General features: G+C 36.2%; 1 protein-coding gene across 1 annotated transcript in view; it reads right to left on the reverse strand.

The window, feature by feature from the left end:
- The window catches only part of LOC306862947 (potassium voltage-gated channel subfamily B member 2-like), a 113,404-nt gene extending 94,971 nt beyond the window's left edge, over positions 1-18,433 (reverse strand). Inside the window, exons 1-2 of the mRNA XM_079406057.1 lie at positions 18,093-18,433; positions 16,299-16,997 (exon numbers count right to left, since the gene is read on the reverse strand). Of these exons, the coding sequence (XP_079262183.1) occupies positions 16,299-16,880 (582 nt within the window). The 5' untranslated portion in view covers positions 16,881-16,997; positions 18,093-18,433. The remainder of the gene's footprint in view (positions 1-16,298; positions 16,998-18,092) is intronic.
- Positions 18,434-21,787: the final 3,354 nt, after the last annotated feature.

Below are 21,787 nucleotides of genomic sequence, written 5' to 3' on the forward strand. Positions count from 1 at the left end.
AGTACATGAATATGCAGCGCACATGAATGCTGGGTAAAATGTGTCATCCTTAAAAATCTGGGACTTGAATAAACATGTATGTTTTCCTTAGCTCCATCCAAATTTGTAAATATTTAGCTTAGCTTGTTGGATAGGCTAACCTAAAATGATTACCCACAACATCTTCATTTATAGTGCATAGTGGGAATGCTTTATCCATATTGTAGACTCAAAATGGCATATAATTTACTACCAACAGTTTAAGACAAATAAGAGCACACTTATGTCTAAAAATGCTGTTTATGTAGGCAGCTCACTATGTTTTAGGCCTGAGCCTGTATCTTCTTTTTAAACCTTATGAACCCAGCTGTGCTCAGGTCTCCGTGTTCCTTCTGCAGCTTATCCTTAAGACACATGGAATAAAAGGCCAACTCAGGGAACATGTAGTCTCACGGTAATACAGTCTCATTACCCTCTTAAGGTTTTCCTTGGGACACGGACAAGAAAAGTCTCATAGATTTCATTTGATACATGAAAACCAGTAATTGATTAACTGCCACCATCAACTCATGATCTCTGTGACAGACAGATGGACTGACCAGACCAGGATAAACAATGTGGGACATTGACCCAGAAGGGCAGCAGAATTATTTGCACTAAGACTTGGTAATACCACAAAAGAGGATTACTCAGGGGGGCTCCATCCACAAAACCTGTTCGGACCCCAACTCAATCTCAATCTCCATTATGTACCTCCACTCATAGACTGCCAGTCAAAAGTTTGGGGTCAATAAGATTTTTTTCATGTTTATGAATGAAGTCTCTTTTGCTTGCCAAGGCTGTATTTAGAGTATTTGATCAAAAAACAGTAATTAGGAATGTTCATTTTAAACGGTTAAACGCTTACTGACAGTAAACATTTTGATCGATTAATATAATCAGTTAAACAGTTAAAAAATACATACATTTTATTTTTTTTCCTGTAATTTAATCAAAATATTTTAAAAGGTTTGCTGCATGGTCAAAATACGCAATGCCTGGAGAAAAAGAAAACAGAAAAGAAACAAGAATAAAAAATATTAGAAGCTATAGCTATATAGACAAGCCAAAACTAATTCATTTAGGCTAAAACGAAACTGAAACCAACATTGGGTCTCTCATTCGACACAAAATCAAATGTATGCCAAAATATTATTTATTATGTACTTCACTCGCGTTCCAATATCCACGTAAAATAAAATGTTTTGCATAACATCACAGCGGTACAGTTTACTACATATTTAAACTGAGCAGTGTTTCACTGCCAGTGCAATCACTTGAATTTTGTCCTTCTAACAGTGAAAGCAACTACTCCTTTTAGCCATAAAGATAATCGGAATTGTAAAAGGTTTGCTTTTATTTGTGTACATTCACAATAAAAACAAATCTTTGTGATTTTGTAAAATAGGCCTAAAGAAAAATAGGATGCCGCTTTCTGCCGTTTCCTTTCGCGCAGCACAAAAATGAACCGAAACTCTGCATACTGGGCTACTTTTTGCACAGTTTTTTCTTTCGTTTTCTTAATTTATTAAGTAAAAATATATTTTTTGTATAGGCCTATTTAGGCCTCATGTTCTGTTGTTTGCTGCTTTTTGTGCTTGTCAAACAAATGTTAGTATTTTTAACGGGTCACAGACACTTATCCTTTCTAATTTAATTCAGTTCTAATTTAAAATAATCTTGTCGGTTAATAATCGGTTAACGAGCGTCGGTTGTCGGTTTGGAGAAATAACCAAAATGAACATCCCTAACAGTAATAATATGAAATATTATATTTAATTAAATATGACCATTTTCCATGTTAATTTATTCCTATGAAGGCAAAGCAGAAGTTTCAGCATCATTACTCCAGTCTTCAGTGTCACATGATCCTTCTGAAATCAGTCTAATACAGTACACCAATTTGGTGCTCATGAAAAATTTTGTATTATTAGTAATGAAACCATTTGAGGAAACCATAATATTTTTTTTTCAGGATTCTTTGATGAATAGAAGTCTTTTGTAATATTATAAATGTCTTTACTGTAACCTATGATCTATTTTATGCATCTTAGCTAAAGTATAAAGTTTCTCATATTCCAGTAAGTCAATCATCAGTGTATATGATTGAAATCCTGCTTTAACAATAGCATTTTTCACCATTCATTCCTCAAATGGTGAAAAAATATTGTGTTTATATAAGATGAAAATGACATATCAGTGCATTGTAAATGTGAAATTCTTTTCTTTAGTCTGAGTTAGCGACTAATAGCTGTCTGAGTGACAAGGAGAATGTGTATATCAAGGTCATTTTCAGAACATGCCAACTGTTCAGGCTGGTTTGCAGCCCAGATTGAAAGAAAATGCCATTTGAAACTGACTCATGTAAATGTGAATAAACAAATACTGAAATAATGATAGTCACGGAAAATGAGAGATTTGACTTCCACATTTTTAAAGCTAGCTATTATCTGCATTATCATTGAGAGTATACATAAATATGTGTGAATCAAAACGGAATTAATCTCGGACAAAAATTTGAACTGTTATTGAAAAACCCTTTCAGTTTTGTTTACGATATATAGAAAGAAAAAAAACTTGAATGAAGATGTGCTGCTTCATCAAACTAGGAAACATTACATGAAATCCTTTGGTATTCACCAGTTAAATGCATTGCGCACAAGATAATATGATACAACTTTTCAGAATTTTATTATCTACATGACTATAATGCTTTCAAATTTTGTCATTTAGTGATTTGGGGGTCTATATGAGCCCCTTGGTCCTTGCTGATCCAGCACTGCTTTATCACGATGTCAAACAAATAAGGAAGGCAAAATTCCAGCAGTCACTGAATTTAGACAAATAGCCTACTACGGTGCCAAATCCTGTGTGGAAAAATAGCACCTGCAGCTCTGAGCGTGTGGGTGGAGACTTACAAGACAAACAAGGAAGGACAGAGGAAGAGCAGTCAGATGGAACAAGTTTACCTTTGCTCATCAAGCGTCCCCAGCACACAGATACTGCATCCTTGTGTTATTTACTCCACATTTACGATGACCCTCAGACGCTGAAAATGCATTATAAGGTCGGTTAAGCAGAGGTTATGGTGTTTTGACACTGGGAGGGACTCTGTCACTCTCTGTCAGGTCCAAGACCAAGACCCTTGACTTTAAGCTCATTAAGGCCGGACGCATCACGGACCGGATCAGGGCGTAGGTTTTTGAGGGCACAGCAGGAGTGAAGGCCCAGGAGAGTAACAGCGCTGTGTCTACAGGCACACACTAAATAAACTGTGTGGACATATAATTGGCATTGGACCACAGTGGCTTGTGCCGCTTGGTGTAACACTCTATAAGGTTGATAACACACCTCTCGCTCCTCTACTTTCTCTCATTGTCTCTCGCCCCACCCTGCAATCACGCCTTGTCCAACTTTTGGCACAGTTTCACCTCTCCTCATTTCTGAATTTCCCATGCGGGCTGTTTACTATGCCTGATAATTATTTTTTTCTTTCATTCTTTAAAATAATTTTCTTTACTGTTTAAACAGAATTGGAACATGTCCCTCTCTCCTTAAATGTTTTGCATAACAATTATTTTCCTCGACCACGGTTTCTACTTGGCAGATGGGTCGGTTACAGAGTGGATGGGGCAGTGTAGGTGCCAAGAAAACAAGAAGCGCATGCAAGTACGTCTGAGGGGGCTGCTGGGTAACATCATCTGTTCTCATTCTCTCACGCACCCGTTTGGACTATCACAGAGATGAATACGATAAGAGATTACAGAAAATACTCTGTTTAAATTTTTTTTATAATATCAATAGGAAAGAGCATAGGAATGCTACTGTAAAATCCATTGTGTTATAAGTTTCTTCACCCTATGCAATGAAAACTTATTTTTATACTGATATAATACATGTCATTTTACTCAAAAAAGTTTCTTATTTGGAACAAAAACCTTACAATTAGGTTCAAATTATATTTACAAAATGTTACCTGAAAAATGATCTTAATTCTAAAATCTTATCATTAATATTTTCTTAACTAGACAATGTGTGTAATTTTAATGTAAAATACAGTAAAAAAAAAAAAAAAAAAATCAGCAAATGAATTTCCTTATAATTAATGAATAATTAATAATTAATTGTGGGGAAGTCCTGGACTAATGGTTAGAGAGTCGGATTCGTAATCCAAAGGTTGCGGGTGCGAGTCTCGGGCCGGCAGGGATTGTAGGTGGGGGGAGTGAATGTCCAGCGCTCTCTCCACCCTCAATACCACGACTGAGGTGCCCTTGAGCAAGGCACCGAACCCCCAACTGCTCCCCGGGCGCCGCAGCATAAATGGCTGCCCACTGCTCCGGGTGTGTGTTCACGGTGTGTGTGTGTGTGTTCACTGCTGTGTGTGTGCACTATGGATGGGTTAAATGCAGAGCACGAATTCCGAGTATGGGTCACCATACTTGGCAGTATGTCACTTCAAAAAAAGAAAAAAAAAGAAAATGTATTTACAAATTTTTTTTTTTTGGGGGGGGGGGGGGGGGGGGGGGTGTTGTTGTTGTTGTTGACTTTTTAGTAGTATAGGACAGTGTAGAAGTGACAGGAAGCAAAAGTGGGAGAGAGGGGGGGGTTTGAACTTGGGACGCCCGTATCGCAACATAGACAAAAGGCATAGACAAAGTTAATCTAAAAGTTAAACCAAAATTACAAAATTAATAGTAAATTTATAGCAACCAAAGCTGACATTTTTGTATATAAATGTAACTCTTAACAGTTTTTACACATTTTCCTCATTTCAAATCAAATCTTCGGTTTACAAATGGAAAAAAAATATTTAAGGTAATGCATATCAAAAACTTCCCACATCTACACCTGAGCTTTCTAAAATCTTCTTTTAATCATTTTAATAACAAACAGGCTACAGACACTGTTCAAGCATTGTTTTGTTGGCTCGGTAACCAAATTTTATTCCAGCATTAAAAAACAAGCTATATTATTAGAAATTATAAAGAAATTCCCTTTCTTAAATAAATATGGTATAAGCAAGGATAAAAGTAAAATTTGTCACATTCTTCCTGTTCCTTTTTGTTTAATGCACATTATTGCTCTAAACGATGGTCTTTTTATTCCAAGCTGGTAAGTGGAATTGTGCTCAGTCATTCGTTTAAGACTCACGCCCGTGCACCAAACCCTTGCAGATCTCCATGGCAACACTGAAAACACTGGGCTTTCTTCACAGAGAGGGGTGAAAAATTTAGTTAATTATTATTCCTTCTTTTCCTACCCTCTCACTTCCGTTTCAGCTGTTTTGTCTATTTTGCTAGCAAGGACAGAAACAACCCGAGGGCTGTTACTGACATCTAACATGATGTTTTACCGAGACAATTAGTTCATCAATCATCTGCGCCACTCCCACTGTGAGTGTTTGTGAAGGATGTGGTCATGACACACCTTCTGCCCCCTGACAATGACCAGCAGCAGGTGGCCCATCACAGCAGGGACACCTGGAGGAACACATACAGCATCGCAAACATGATTGACTACCGGCCAAATATAGAAGTGCTGCATCAGGTGCCAATATGCCACCGTGTCTTCTCATGCCTGAAAGATGACGGGATGCGCAAGATTTCACATCTTCCCACACCTCGAGAAAACACAGCTCAGGGGGAGTTACAGAATGAAATTTGGTCGTGATGTGTTAGATCATACAAAAGATAAAAGGACAGAAGTTTGTCTGACAGGATCTCAATCTACAGAGCATGTTTTGACAATGTTCATACAGTCAGTGTTTGAGCGTGACAATTGTATTGAATGACAGGTGTGACTCTCGAATTGGCCTGTTTAAACAACTATAGACATTGACCGAATATGAAAAACGGAAAGTCAAGCTTTTCTGTTTTCGCGAGTAACAGTAAATATCAAAGACCGTCTTCCACAACACCCATTCACTCAGAATGCGATTTTGCATTTAAAAACATGAAAAGCAGCAAAGACAAAAATGCAAGGTCTAGAGGCATATTTAAAAAAAAAAAAAAGAAACTTCTCTGAACTTGAGTGCTGCGCTTTTAGAATGCAGTCTCTATAGAGTGCAAGTCACTATAAAAGATGCGAGTGCAATAGTCAAACATATGTCTAGCGCATGTTTACATTAATGGAAAAACACACATTCTGTGTGAAGTCTAAATCACAACCGACAAAACGTTATTTAATCCAGTTGAGGCAAAAAGACAAACTGTAATCAGGATCAATTGATATCAAGTGTGATACAACAGTTCAATAAACACAAATTTAAAATGAGTAATTTAGATTTAAGGAACAATATTCCGAGTTCCTCTCTTTATATTCACTCTGCTAACTGAAATAATTCCAAGTTGGCCAGTGCACATCTTTTTAACAAATTGGTTGAGTGAGCAATTCAATGACTCACTCATAAGGAATCAATTGTTTTGCTACTGATTGGATTAGTGTTTCTGATTGAATCATTTTAATGAATAATTCAATGACGCACTAAGATGGACAGTTCACATCATCGTATGAATCAATGGCTGTGTCTGGAATGGCATACTTCCCTACTATATAGTAGGTAAAAACTGTATTAAAACAAGTATTTTCAAATTTACAGTATTCATAAAAAAGTAGGTCACCGGATGAACTACTATTTACAACAAGATTCTGACACTTTACTATCCCACAAGGCCATGGGCGAGGATTTGTCAATGGCAGTGAAGTGGCTGGTAGGTCACGTGACAATGACAACATGACAAATGTAGTACCATACATCCGAATTACATTCACATTCATACAATATGCAACATACTTTTTTAAAAGTTGCTAAGTAATCGCTTGTTAAAAAGCAGTAGCTACTCAGAGAGTATGCGATTTCGGATGCAGCCAGTCATCATTTCTCACTCACAAAGATGTTACTTGTTGCCACCTACTGGTGATGCGATGCAACCTGCAGAAAGAGTCTGAAAAATACCCTAATGCACAGACTGACAATCCATCTGTCTAGAACCAGGACTAAATGTATGAAAATCTTATATATCTGTTTACAACCAAAATATGTATGAACTTAAACACATTTGACACTCTAAAACAGGACTGACAAACATATTGTGCTGTGAACTTAACCTTGAAGGTGAGGATGTTAAGAGTTGTAGAGTACTGTATGTCAAGTCTTATTTCACAGCAACTGTGAACATTTTCAAAAGGGCTGTCGAACATAACATCTTTTTTATTATAAAGAACTTTTAAAGCACTGTTTTTTAATGCATGTCAGGACTTTTACCAGCGATCGAAATTCTCCACTGAGGGACTCAGTGAATTCAAAACATGTCTCTTCAGGGCTTCAATAGAGCTACTAGACCATCACCTCATTTAGAAGAACCAGACATCTTCATTCAGTGCTTCTCTGTCTCAAATACTTCAAAACGCAAAATCTAGACTTTTTTGTCATCTTTTCCATTAATTAAAAAGTTTCCTCCCTCTCGGACATGATTTTGATCTACATTTGTACAGATGTGAGTTTGACACATATTGCTTAATAAATTTTAATAAAATAATAAAATAATATAATAAAATAATAAAATCAGTTATTTTTGGCAGACAAATCATCAAATTACTGGCAGACTTTCATCAACATTAAACATAAAAGCTGTGCTTTCACCACATTCTTGTCTCCGTGTTGTCTTCAGCCACAGCAGCACATAAAATGAAGCCATTCTATGCAATGCCACGGCATCTCATGGGGATGTTATGACCCCCGGCCAACGTTTCTGATGCCTCCCGCCAGCAAGCTCTCTCACTGGGCCATTAAAACAAAGCACTAAGCGTGAAGCATATTTGTCTTGAGCTTGGTGTGAAAAGTCTTGTTTCTTGTTTTTTACACTTCCATGCTTTTGTAATTACCGGGGCCATTGATTTCTGGGTTATGTGTGAAATAATTAAAACTGCAAATCAGAAATGCCAAGGATTTCATTGGTGCAGATCAATGAGTGAAGTCAATAGGAAGAGGCAAGTCCTAGCTTTTTTACCCAGTGATATTTCGTCTCTTTCTCCAGTTTAAAATACAGTTACATTACCTTACATTCACTGCTGTGTCCTTAAATACCTGTCCTGTACAGGCCAAATGGGATCGCTTCAGATGCCTTAAGCTCCTGAGATAATCTTAGCCTCCTGAATCATATCCCCATGTCATTTACACTGATTTGCTACTGCTCTCTATTGTGGTTAGTATTATCCCGGTACCATTTTATAATTACTCTGCCATTTCCATCACTTGTTCTCCGACCTGCAGCAATTTTTCTGTGCTGAGTTTATTTCACAAAATGAAAAATGACCACATGGTTGTACAATCTGCCATTCAGGGTTTTTTTTCTTATGCAAGTGTTTTGCGCACAAAGTTACTACATTTGTTTAAAAAGATTTGTGAGTTTTGCCATTTTGCTTCAGTGTTTAAAGTGATAGTTCACACAAACTATCAAGTTATAATTTTCTCACTTTCACATATGGCTCCAATACCATATGGCTTTTTTTTCTTCAAAATGAGAAGTTTTGAAGAAAGTTTATGCTGCTGCTTTTTTATACAATAGAAATGAATGGGGACTAGAGCTTTCAAGCTCCAAAATGGACAAAAAGCACCATTAAAAACATCATAATAGTGGTCTATTCAACTTGTGCACTATATTTCAAGTCTTCTGAAGACATATGGTAGCTTTGTGTTAAGAACAGAACGAGTGAAGTCATTGGTCACCATTCACTTCCATTGAATAAAAAAGGGCAGCCTGTACATTCTGCTAAACATTTCCTTGTGTTCCACAGAAGAAAAAATCATAGGGGTTTCAAATAACATGAGGATGAGTAAATAATTACAAAATAAAGGTTTTATGAGTATAATTGAATTAGATAGATATGTGAGCACCACATAAATTGGATTACTGTACATCCAGAAGTTGAATGTTAATGTAAAAGCTCAAGCATTAAGAAGCATTACAGAGAGCACTTTGAAATCTATGCTTTTTTGATCAAATTTTAAACAAAGGGCAAAGTCTGGAACATCCCCTTTAATCGTGATGCTCTGCAACCAATACAAAGCCAGAGGAACCGTTGTTACCCATAATCCAAAGAGTTCTTATCTGATTATGAATGCGTAAAGAGGATTTAGGACGTGGCACCTAAATGTTAGCCTATGCTGATTAGGTCTCTCTGGAAAGTATTATATAACTACACTAGCGCAGTTTAGAAGAGGGTGTCTTTGCTTTGTAAATGACAGTTGGACCAGAGGGGTCCTCTAATTTAAGGACTGCATGGTGTTGAAAGTCAATTTGGTGTCATGATAATGCTCTTTGAACATCTGATGGTCACCATTCACACAGCCACACACAGGACCACACACAGGCGCAAAGCACACAAGCAAAATGGTAAATGATACCGGAATTCTGTCTTTATAAAAGTAATGACTTCGACAGAAAGCAAAAACTACTGTACTGTCCGACTTCAATGATCAAAGCTTCCACAAAAGCAGGAAGAAGCATCACAAAAGATCCATGTACTGAAAAAGTTTGGCTTTTTTTAGAACAAAACACAATTTGCACGGATAAAAGGTGAGTAATAAATGCTAGATCCACCAGCTGCTTCTTTCCACCACTGATAATTGTGAAGAACCATTTTGATTTCTGACTGAGACTTTCATGGGAACAGACCACAGTTCCCTATTTACACACATGTGAAGATGTTGCTTGTTAAGACACAAACAAGTAAACAAATAAATACATGCATGTTTTATGGGGACTCTCCATAGCCACAATGGTTTTTCTGCTGTCCAAACTGTATTTTCTATCCCCTTACCCTAACCCTACACCTAAACCTTCCCCTAACACAAAACTTTCTGCTATTTTAGATTTTCAAAACACTTCATTCTGTATGATTGAAGCTTGTTTCCTCATGGGGACCAAAAATGTCCCCACAAGGTCAAAATTTACTGGTATTACTATATTTATTTGGACATTTGGTCCAGTAAACACACACACACATACACACACACACACACACACACACACACACACACACACATACACACACACACACACACACACACACACACGCATTAAATAGAAAGGATAAACCAACATTTTTTTTCTAAATAACTAAATCCATTCACAGTCCATTATTACGAGACATCCTCTAAATTTGCGGTGTTGGCAAATATACTGTTGCTTAAAAGACACAACATTAACTGAGATAAGACCCCTCTTTTAAATCAAACCGGTTCATTTAAATCAGCCTCTGAGTGTGAGCTCCAGTGTGATGGAGATTTGTGGCATATTTTAGCCTCATAATTCTTTTTGAAACGTAGGCATAAATACAACGCAAGAGGTGCATTAGCCAAACATGTAAAACTGACACTTCTAGCTTGAATACTCAGTAAGGTTATTAACTTAAATTTGAGTAAGCTCTACAATTCTGCGACTGTCACTTAAACCTACAGGGCACAGCTGTTACTCTGCAATAACAAAGATACACTGGAACTGCGGTGTATGTGAGATATATGAGACTATAAATAAATCACATATTATGAACCAACCAAATAGTGAGTGAGCTTCAGGGCCTCACTATGCATTCCTATTTATTTTGAAGAATCAAGGCAGTTTTGGGCCTGATTATGCAACATGATTTCATTTCCATTCATATTATCAAGTGGTGAAGTACGTAAAGTGTAGTTCTAGCCCATTTTTTATTGCACCAATACAATATCAATGTTGAGAGCATTTCTAAAAAATCCTACGTTTATGTTCATAGAATAAAGACACACAATATATCGGTACAATATCGGTTATTGGCTTTTTAAATGATTGGTATTGGCTGATAAATGGATATTTAATTGTTCTTTTTTTCAATTTGTACATGTAGATTATCTTTGCTGTCATCTAATACTCACTTAGAAGTTAACCTTAAATAACCTTAAAAATATTAATAATTGAATAACACTGTAAAAATCTTTAGCAAATAAAAAAAATGAAAAATTTTCATATTGTATATTATAATATTGTAATTCCTAAATGCACTTGCAATATTTAAAATAATTGATTTCAGTGTCCATCCATCCATCCATCCAGCATTTTTTATTTATTTGCACAAAGTATAGAATTTTAATATCTGTCATTTATCGGTTATCCGAAATGAAAGTAATTATTGGCTTAAGCTTATTGTCCAAAATTTTGATTTCTCCCCATCACTGAATATAGAATTGAAAGAATTCATATATTAAATGAATTGTATTTATAATAAATTACATGAATTAAATGTTCAATGCATGCTTAATTTAATGTTTTAGAAGTGGTCCTTATGTTGATATGGTATGTATTATTTAAATATTTGAAAAAAAAGTAATGAAATCACCTAGGAATATGGCATTGAAAATATATAAAATACATAAGAAATATCTAAAATTAGACTTGCAGGGAATGCCTCGAAAGATAATTATATGGCAAGTGAAATTATTCAATGACACACTTACTAAAAGCACCTGAAGCAATGCATCTGGTAGGAATGTACCCTTCCATCTCTTAGCATGCTGTATTTACAGATACTTTGTTTATTTACAACTCTGATTATAATAAAACCCAACGTTACCCAATGCGGTTTAATGTATGATGCATGACCCTACTGTATATAACGCCACACAAGCACCCAACTACTGTACATAAAAGTGCATTTCTGTCATCTCCACCTTGATTTATAAATTCTATATTTAATCTTTAAATGAGAGATTCATTATGAAGATGAATGACTTTTATTTGGAGTAATGCATCTTGTTTTGTTTTTACCAGTCTTTCTCGGTTTGTCCTGTGAAGGACATCCTATATCTTTCGTCCTTTGGTACAATCCCCTTGGCGAGTTAAAATGTTGTACCCTCACCTAAGGCTACTGTTGCATTAGCCAGCTGCCTATTTATAGGTGTATAGCGTCAAGGTGCAACAGTCCCAAATGATTCTCTCTACTCTGTGAATGCTACCTCTGTAAGTCAAGACCACAACATTACATCAAGCTGTATGTGTGCGTGTTTGTGTGAATGTGAATCTGTGCCTGTGTGTGAACTGACCATAACATTTATTATTCATGGCCAATGTTTGAAAAGAACTGATTCAGGAGGTGATGCATGCTGGGGTTTCACTTAGATTACCACAGTTTTTCTCTTTCTCAATCCAGTCAAACGCTGTACTGGACTCATGCAACTCTACCTTTTATCTGACTCCCTAAACAACGTGTCAGTCATATCTTTTTCCATTTTTAACCTGTGTTCACTGCAAAGGAAGCGTGGTAAATGATTGCTGGGTGTTGTAATGTTTGGACACATTAGTGGAGATTCCTCTGAGGAGATGTAATGAGATCTCTGCATGTGTGCGAGCAGTGTCGCAGTGGTGGGAGGATGATTCGAGCGTGTAATGGTCCTTTACTGACCAGGGAAAGATCGGACCATTTCCTAAGATCATTTTTTTCCTACTCTTTCTCTCACTTTGTAAAGGTTCTGTAGCCCAAAGCTGAACTCTGCAGGTTAAAATCAGTTCTGTCTAGAAAAACAAGTAATTTGCTCTGACAAAATGAGACTAAAATAAGCAATTTGCCTCAAAAAACCTTCTTCTGTTTGTCCTTTTTCTGTTTGTCCAACCGCTTGCAGACAAGAGGCGTGACCAACATTGATTCAACCAGTTTGGAGGTGGAACTGTATGTTTGTCTGACCAATAGTAGATAGGGAACCTGTTTGACAGTTATTGAGTGCAATGTTGCCCATCCACTTTCAGCAGCCTTGTTTTCCAAATTTTTTTTTTTTCATAGGGATTAAAAAAAATAAAATGTTTGTTTAGGAGTTTCAAGCCATGACCCAAACAAACCAGATAAGAGCCAGCAATATTTCATTTGAAGCAAAAAATAAAAAGACAAAAGATTGTGTACTTGACGGCTTAAGTAAAAACTACTAGGCCTATCCCATGAAGCATTGCAAATGACAATCAAATTAGACATGATTAAGAAATATAAAACTTGATTGTGTACATACTATAAAAACAGTATATTTCATGTTTATTGCAAAATATGCATATATATGAAAATATTTAAGTAGTTCATTAAGTAGTTCTTTTGCCGCAATTTACTTGTCATGATTCTCTGGCTGATGTAATTTTTAATTTTTTCCCCATGGTATTATTTAAAAAATAAATAGAAATAATGCAGGCTGGTGGCTTCAACAAAGGCATATATCATCGAATAACAACCTTGCAGCTCACAAATAACAATAACACTAGACTGAGAAATATAACATTTGAACATTATACCGGTTAGCACAGGTATACTCAAATCTGGCTCGCGAGATCCTCTTTCCTGCATATTTTAACTCTAACCCTAATCAAACACACCCAAGCATGCTCACAGGTAGATGAGTTTGATCAGGGTTGGAGCTAAACTCAGCAGGAAAGTGGATATCGCGAGCCAGATTTGAGTATCACTGGGTTAGCACATTAACTTTGGCAGCCCTAAAATACTAACACTAAACTACAAAATAAGTATAATTAAAACTAACACATCTCAATTACACTGAAAAGACAAACTGACTGAAAATAAATAAAATTTCCCCCATGTTTGCCACAATCATTCTGGGGTGCGTTTGCCAAAAGCAACTATGGTCGGAAGTTCCATCATTACAATAGAGTTTAATGGAACTTACGACCATAGTCAGCTAACGATGCTTTTGGGAAACGCGCCCCTGTTTGGTGACACAAAAATGACATGCTCCAGCTTTAAATTGATTTCTCCGCACCATGCACATATTTTGATATGAGGGATTTCCTGTGAATATAAAGAGGCTTCCCTCATTCAAACTGCATGAGGCTCTAAGGCAAAGATCTATGAGCAAGCTGTTGTTCGTACATTTGGGAACACACGCGCACACTATACACTCCAAGCATGTCATTTCCTCTCTTTGTGCCTTTGCATGCTGTTTAGAAAGCCTTAACACAGCACTGACAAACACAAATGACTCTCCCTCACTTGCCTGTGAGGTAAAATCAAGGCATTACCACACTGTTCCCAGACCACAGTGTCAGAGTGTCAGAGCTCTTATAATACACACCCAGTGCAGGAAACTGCCAATGCCTTCTATATTACCACAATCTTCCTGCTCTTTCCATCATGAGCCTGTATCATAAATTAAGTGGGTGGAGGCAGGCTGAAATTGAATCAGCCATGATTCCCATATAGGTGGAGGAAATGTCCAACAAAACAGATGACACTGCATTTGTGGTAAAAAAAAAAAAACACGCACTGCAGGATGTTTAAAATGGTTATGCTAACAACTGTATATTTTCACTAGGTCTCACATCCATGTAGTTTTATCATACTTTAAGGAGATGTTTTTATGATACGCTATCTCAGACGTGAAATATAATCCTTATCTGCGCCGAGCTCTATGCTGGATACTCCTCATAAATGATCAGTGATTGAATTTCATCTGCGTTCCCCCCAGCCAATGGATGACTTAGAGTGAACTGTACGCCCATAGATACAGGCACACATTAGAAGCTACAAGGGACATACAACCAATGGCTTTGCATTGTGAGCAAGTACAATGAATGATTAAATTAATGTAACTGGATAGATGTAGCATTGTGTGAGATGAAAGGAACATGGCCTTCATACATACACAAACAATTGCATTCAAAAATTCAGCAAACACTAAATACCATGCATTTTATGCATGATTATATTCATAAGTTTTAATGTGACATACATAGTCACTCTGACTCAACGAGCAGAGCTGCTCTTGCACACATTGCATACGACAGCTAACTGCCAACTGGTGCCAATTGTCTGTGATCCATAACGGCAAAAAAAGCTCTTCCACCACAGACGAAAACCTTTGCAGCATTAAAACTTATCGCGTTTTTTGCACCCACTGTACTCATTACACTTAAAAAAAAGTTATTTCCCTGTTACTGAAATTAGTATTACACCCAATTTGCCAGACAACATGTTTGCACAGCATTTTTACAGTAGGCATAAATATGATAAATTTTGATCTTTCCGTTACTGCTGGAGCAATATAATAACAATATTCAGATACAACTGCTCTGTTCCAAAACATAGTGAGACCATTTTAGTGAGATGCTGTTGTTACATGATTTTAACCAAAAGCATAGCGTTTAGCCTTCTTGAAGAAGGCAATCCCAGAATGCACTGCATTTACTGTAACGTCCAATATACCAAGATGGAAGACAATAAAGTGAGAAAAATAAACGCATAATGTGCATATATATATATATATATATATATATATATATATATATATACAAACCTATAATGAATGTATAATTTAAAAACAATACAAAATCTGTCCTCAAAACATCATTACCAGAGGTTTAGCAAAGTGGGGTAAAGACATTGTTTTGTCTCTCTCATTAACAGGATTGTTATTTTTTATTTTTTAAAAAGTTACACAGTGTAACTTTATTTTTACTCTTTTTTTAACTGTAAATAAAAACAGAATACTTTACCAAATAATTTCTTAAGTGCTATATTTTATGCTTATAAAGGTACAATCACATTATGAAATTTCCCAGGCAAAATGGTCCATTGTCGATAGTAATTTGACACAGCTCACACAAAAATTATGTTCAAACCAAGCAGTTTTCTGTTGGTCAGTGCAGTTAATCCCGTTGCTAAATCTGTAAGGAAATCTTCCACCCTTATGCAAAATTCCTAATCGAAGGGATTACTATTGAAATTACTTGATTTCACACCTTTATTGCATGTTTAGCTTAGCAACATGCTAACGTCAAATATTCTAATGTCAAAATAGTCTCCTGTTCGAACCTGCCTATGAGGTTCTGGTGACTATTGAGGTTCCATTCTTAGAAGGCAGCTGTCTAGTGAACAAAATAGCTACTAGGTTTGGGAACAGAACAAAACAAAAGAGTATTGTGCTGTTAGCTTAGCAACATGCTAACATCAAACTCTATAGCTGAATTTCTTGTGCAGTACAGCCAATGTAGAGTGTTCCAAATTGGTAATTTATGAGGTTTTATAACAGCTAGGATGCTGTCTTAGAAGCAAGCAACCTGCAGCTCACTAGGCTTGGGAACAGAGCTACTCTTTAACAACCAAATGTACCGATGAAACAGAACACACACTGAAGCTGAACTGCACCTCATCGTTAATAAGGAAGGGCTTGTGTTGTTACATGAAAATGGTTATTGGCGAACTGCCAAACACCCCTGGAGGCCCAGACTGTCACGTTGTGTACCACAGCACCTTACCTTAGCAGCAACTGAGGAACTTGGCTTCTCCAAAAGATCCCAAAGTTTCTTCCTCTTGTCTGAGCAGCAGGTGTTATCAAATTCCCCCTCTCCTTCCCTCTCTCTCAAAGTCTCTGCCTCTCTCCTGAGCTCCTCGTTCATCTGCTCTTTCTTCTGATGGTAGCGAGCCTGGCAGCACGACTCCAGGTAGATTTCATCAATGCCCCAGTAATCAAGCTCTTGCCCAAAAGACAGAGCGCACATTTCCTCCATCATGTGCAGCTTTCCAGTTCTGTAAAAATTCAAGATGGACGTGAACGCACCAGGGTGTCTGTCAAAGAAGTACTCGTTCTCATTCAGGCAGTAGTCGTCACAGACCTCAATTAGAGACTCGTGGGTGTTACAGTCTCTGAGCTTGCCTAATCTGGTTCTGGGAAGCCGGTCCAAGGTCCGCCATAAGACCTCATGGTTGAGGCCTCCAACGTTGAGACGGACCCTCCTGGAGCGGGCCTTGGTCCGGATGATCTCGATAGGCTCAGGTGGAAGCGAAGCCGTAGATCTTCCTCCAGGATTTGGAACCTCAAGTCCGGTCTTCTCTGCCATTGTGTGCAAGGAGATGGGCAGCTCTTGCCAGGAAGAGGTGTAAAGATGAAAATCAACCAGAAGATAACTGGAAAAAGACGACTATGTTGGATCCTCCTTAGACGAGTCCCTCCATGGCTGCGAAGAAAGACAGACACCTGTTGTTTCCAACTTGAAATTACATTGTTTCCATGCAGACAGTGGAAAATATTCCAGCTCATAATAATTTAGGAAATGTTCCTCCTTTGAGATCCATTAGGAATATGTCAGATTGTACTGTAATTGTTTTGCAAAGTACATCTGGAAGCAGAACTAAATGCCAGCATTAGATGCGATTTACATATCACCAGCCAAGAGTGCCCTGTATATAAAGGTGAAACTTAAGCTCCAGTATACTTCACCAAAGCCTAAGCTAAGAGAATACATCTTGTTTAAACTAAATAGAATTAGTAAATAACACAAGCATTATCTCGTTGCCACATTCAATATTGATCATTGGCCTTCTATCATTTCAAGGTTACGTTCAGGAGTCTAATGTAAGCTGATATGTGAGCGGATATAATGGATGTCAGAACATGCAGATCTCATTTTTCTTTCTTAAAACAAATAAAAAAGCAGCAGTTTCAGAACCTTTTAAATTTATTTTATGCACACAATGCATTTTCTGGCATTAACTGCACTAAAACTGCAATATTTATTTATTTATTTTTCTACCTGATCCCTTAAAACTGACAATCATATTGCACTGATTCTGTCATACTGAAAAAAAGACTAATAAAACGGTTGCAGATATGCAGTATGAACGTTACAGATCATTTGTATTTGGTACTAATTGTACATGTGCTTGAACAAACGACAGAAAACTGCAAAGATGCAATAGTTCCAGTAACCCAAACAGTCTCTTTCTCTTTCATAATCATTACATTATCGTTTCTTTTAGAAGTCAATATACCAAAGCAATAAAGTAAGATATATATTCCCCAAATATCAACGTTTACAACTTGTGTCCATCTGTACCACTGTGATTCTCACATTAAGGGCTATCAAACCGTTCTATGCGTTGCATTGACAAGAGATTGCCTTTAACTTTGTAGCCTTGCTATATGACAAAATAAACCTGTTCTGAAAAACAATTCTCCTTTCACTTCATCTCAGCTGTTCCACTCAAACAAGTGACGTCCAGACATCACGACTTGCCATAACAATGTTTATGCAACAAACTATATTTCTTACCTTCCTGAAGTAAACCACCGTTTGCATATACAAACCGCTGTGTGCGCAAACGGGAGAAAAGACGTCTGCGGGTTTCCTTTGAGATGCCTAGCTCTCAACGGAGGCTTCTGTTATGACCGGACATGTGTTCCATATTTTGTTGAACATGAAAAGGGTGAGGAGATCTCACAGAACACCGGGAAATCTCTGTGACTAAAAGAGCTCCCCTTGTCTCGCTAAGAGCGCTGCCTCTATCGATGGCTTGACACGTTGAGTCGGGATGTCTGCAGATGTCGGACGCGTAAAAGCGGAGGGTGCGCGCAGTGTGTGTGGAGCTGCAGAGTGACACTTAGCGCGCGTGTGTGGACGTAATGGATCGTCTGAAGCACGAGCTGCATCACAGCCTAGAGGTGAAACCTAATTGGATTGGTCTGTACATCAGCAAGGGCAGCAGAAGATCAACTTCAGCAGGAACTCTCTTTCTCCCTCTCTCTCAAGAGTTCAGTGGTCCACCACAAGCATGCAAGGTGAGATATCAGTTTTGCCACATCTAGGCTCAAAATAGCACCATAAAATAGCCTTATTGTGTTATTGCAGTTATTATCCAAGTTTATGTACATGAAGAGGCATAGAATAAAAATAATAAATTAATATTGATTACCTGTAAAATGACTGTCCCTTGCTGGAGTGAAAATAATCTTAAAATTATATAACATACATTTTATAAATACAAATAAAATCAATATTAAAATAAATAAATATTGACCATACTGTAAAATGACAATGTAAATAAATAAAAAATGGTCAGCTATGATAATATTTACTGCATTATACAGTAAATGCAATATAATACAGGTTTCTGTGTAGTCTGCATTTCTCATATATATATATATATATATATATATATATATATAAAAAATTATATGAAGATATATAAATAACATGTAAACAAATGTGATGGTTTGCACAGGGAATGCCTCTTTCCTTAATGTGATTAATACTTTTTACTTCAAAAATACTATTTAACAATAGTTTACACTAAAAGTATACAAATTGCCTTATGTATTATATTAATTGTTATTTATGGAGAAAATTTGTATAAGGTATTTAAACTTTTACTTTTAAAAATATTTGAATATATTACAGTAAAAGTACATTTTAAAATGGCAATGACAGTTTTATAATATAATCTAATTTTTGTTCTGCATAAGGTGATTGACATTTAACATGTTTTTACTGTAGCTGTACTGTATTTTACTGTATTATGTTTCCATTAAAATCATAGTATATTTAATATTTATAAAATATATATATATTTGAATAATGTCATATTCTTTTATTTTACTAAATTTGAAATCTCTGTAGTCTTAACATCATAAAGAATGCTACAGTACATAGTCTTAAATAACATACATTTTTACATGCTAGACGGAGAAAGACAGATAATGAATAAATCTATGCTGATAATCACAGGTGACTTGAAACCTCAATGTCATAAAGTAGGCTTAAATGGACATCAACAGTGTCAGTTGTACTGAAGCCAGTGTCAACAAGATATACTATATATTGGCTTTTTTATGACTGGCAGCAGTCAATACGTGATATGTATCTTGGCACTAAGCCATATATTTAATGCATTACTACTGTAGCAGATATTTTACAGGGTATAAGAAAACACTTTGCAGTGGTGGCAGTGGGTTCTTGTTGTTTATTCAATTTGCCTTGGGGAGCCATGTATACTCCATGAAGTGTGATTTAACAATACGTGAGGATATGTAGTCACAGCAATTATTAGAAATGAAGCAGCTGTATTGAGTTTCAGGTGGTGTTGAATGACCTGCCTGGGTCTGTGCTATTAAAGTTACCTCCATAACAGTAATTAAGCCTCTAAAACTGCATCTGCTTTGTCTTTCAAAAAGGGCCAAGTGGGGGAAAAAAAGATGAAAGGATGCAGTAGTTTGGAGACCATCCATCCATACGCATGAGGTGTCACAGGACTACAGGAGACACAATGGTTGAGGAACAAATGGTGCGTGCTATAAATCTATTCTATGAGTATCAAAGGGGCCCTAGTTTGATTTCAATAGACATTGTACTGCGGCTCACTGGCGTTGGTCTGTGAATGATGCTTGAAAGGGAATAAAGGGTGACATTTACTTACAGTATACATTTTATTTTCAGATGTTTGAGTAGTACGGCTAAAAGCGATTAACAAATCAAAAAACAAGTCACAAATCAAAGAAGTCACACACCGTGTTCTAGTACATTAGATAAATGCCTTTCACCCAAATGTTAATAAACATAAATATTTATAATTATATAGATGTTTGTATTTACAATTATGTATTTATAGTAGAATTTATGTTCGTTTATAGAAAGAAAAACAGAAATGTCAAAATTGCAATAATAACATTATTTATAAAAACTATATATATATATATATATATATATATATATATATATATATATATATATAATTTGCCATTTATTTAAAATAAGTCACACACCTCACTAAATGTTTAGAGAAATGTGTCACTTGAAATTTTTTTCTGACCACTGCATTTTTGTGAAGTGCGGTGTGTGATTGATGTTCTAGCCTCAAATGATGGATGATCAATACATCTGCATTGATTTTGATGACTCCTGTGCATAATCTGCTATGAACCATAATGTGAGGGTGAAGGACAAGGTGGAAAAATAAATGAAATAGTGACAAAGCAACAGACACAATTTAATAAGAAGTTGTCATCTACTCCCACTGCAGTTCAATAGAAATATGCTAGTCAGCCACCTACATCAGTGCACCCTAACAAGTAAACATCTTGCTGCTATGCCTGTCTGTCTTAACCAGCTTGAGACCAGCTCATACAGGTTTCTGTATATATTAAAACATCCTATACGCTTAAACTATTTTTTTTTTTATTTCATGAAGACCTAGATAACCTGTGATTCCTTAATATATACAATAATTTATTTATAGTATAATTAACTTTTATGGTCCCACTTTATATTAGGCGGCATTAACTACAATTTACTTACATTTAAATTAATAATTTGGTACAATGCACTATACATACTTGTTTTTACATTGTATTTATATAAAAAAAAAAAAAAAAAAAAAACTTGTGATTACATCTGCAATTACTTTCTGTAATTACATTTATAATTACACTGTTGACTCATGCCTTACACTTTAACCCAAACTTAAACCCACCCATACCACTAAACCTGTCCCTAACCTTACCGGTATCCCACCTCAATAGCAGCAAAAGTGTTTTGCAATACAAAATGAACATAAGAAGTACATTGGGTCACACTTTATTTTAAGGACCAATTCTTGCTATTAATAAATCAGTAACTACAACTTTTGCCTCAATATTTAGTTATTGGGTAGGATTAGGAATGTAGAATATGGTACTAATAAACAGCCAACATGCTAATAAGCAACTAGTTAATAGTGAGAATTGGTCCCTAAAGTGTTATTGTACATTGTACTTATTTTTTTATGTAAGTACATAGTTGAGGCCGCCTTTTTATGCCTGTAAAGCCACAGAATGAGACCAGTTTATATCAGTTTCTGTAAATAGCATGTATTTCTCAACATTTAAAAAAAGTCCAATTTAACATGTATTAAAATAAAATTTATTATACACTTCAACTGAACCATACATACAGTGCATATATAATTATAATTATTTATTATAATTTTTATAGTA

This window comes from Barbus barbus (genome assembly GCF_936440315.1).
Source record: "Barbus barbus genome assembly, chromosome: 44".
In the NCBI taxonomy this organism is placed as follows: domain Eukaryota; kingdom Metazoa; phylum Chordata; class Actinopteri; order Cypriniformes; family Cyprinidae; genus Barbus; species Barbus barbus.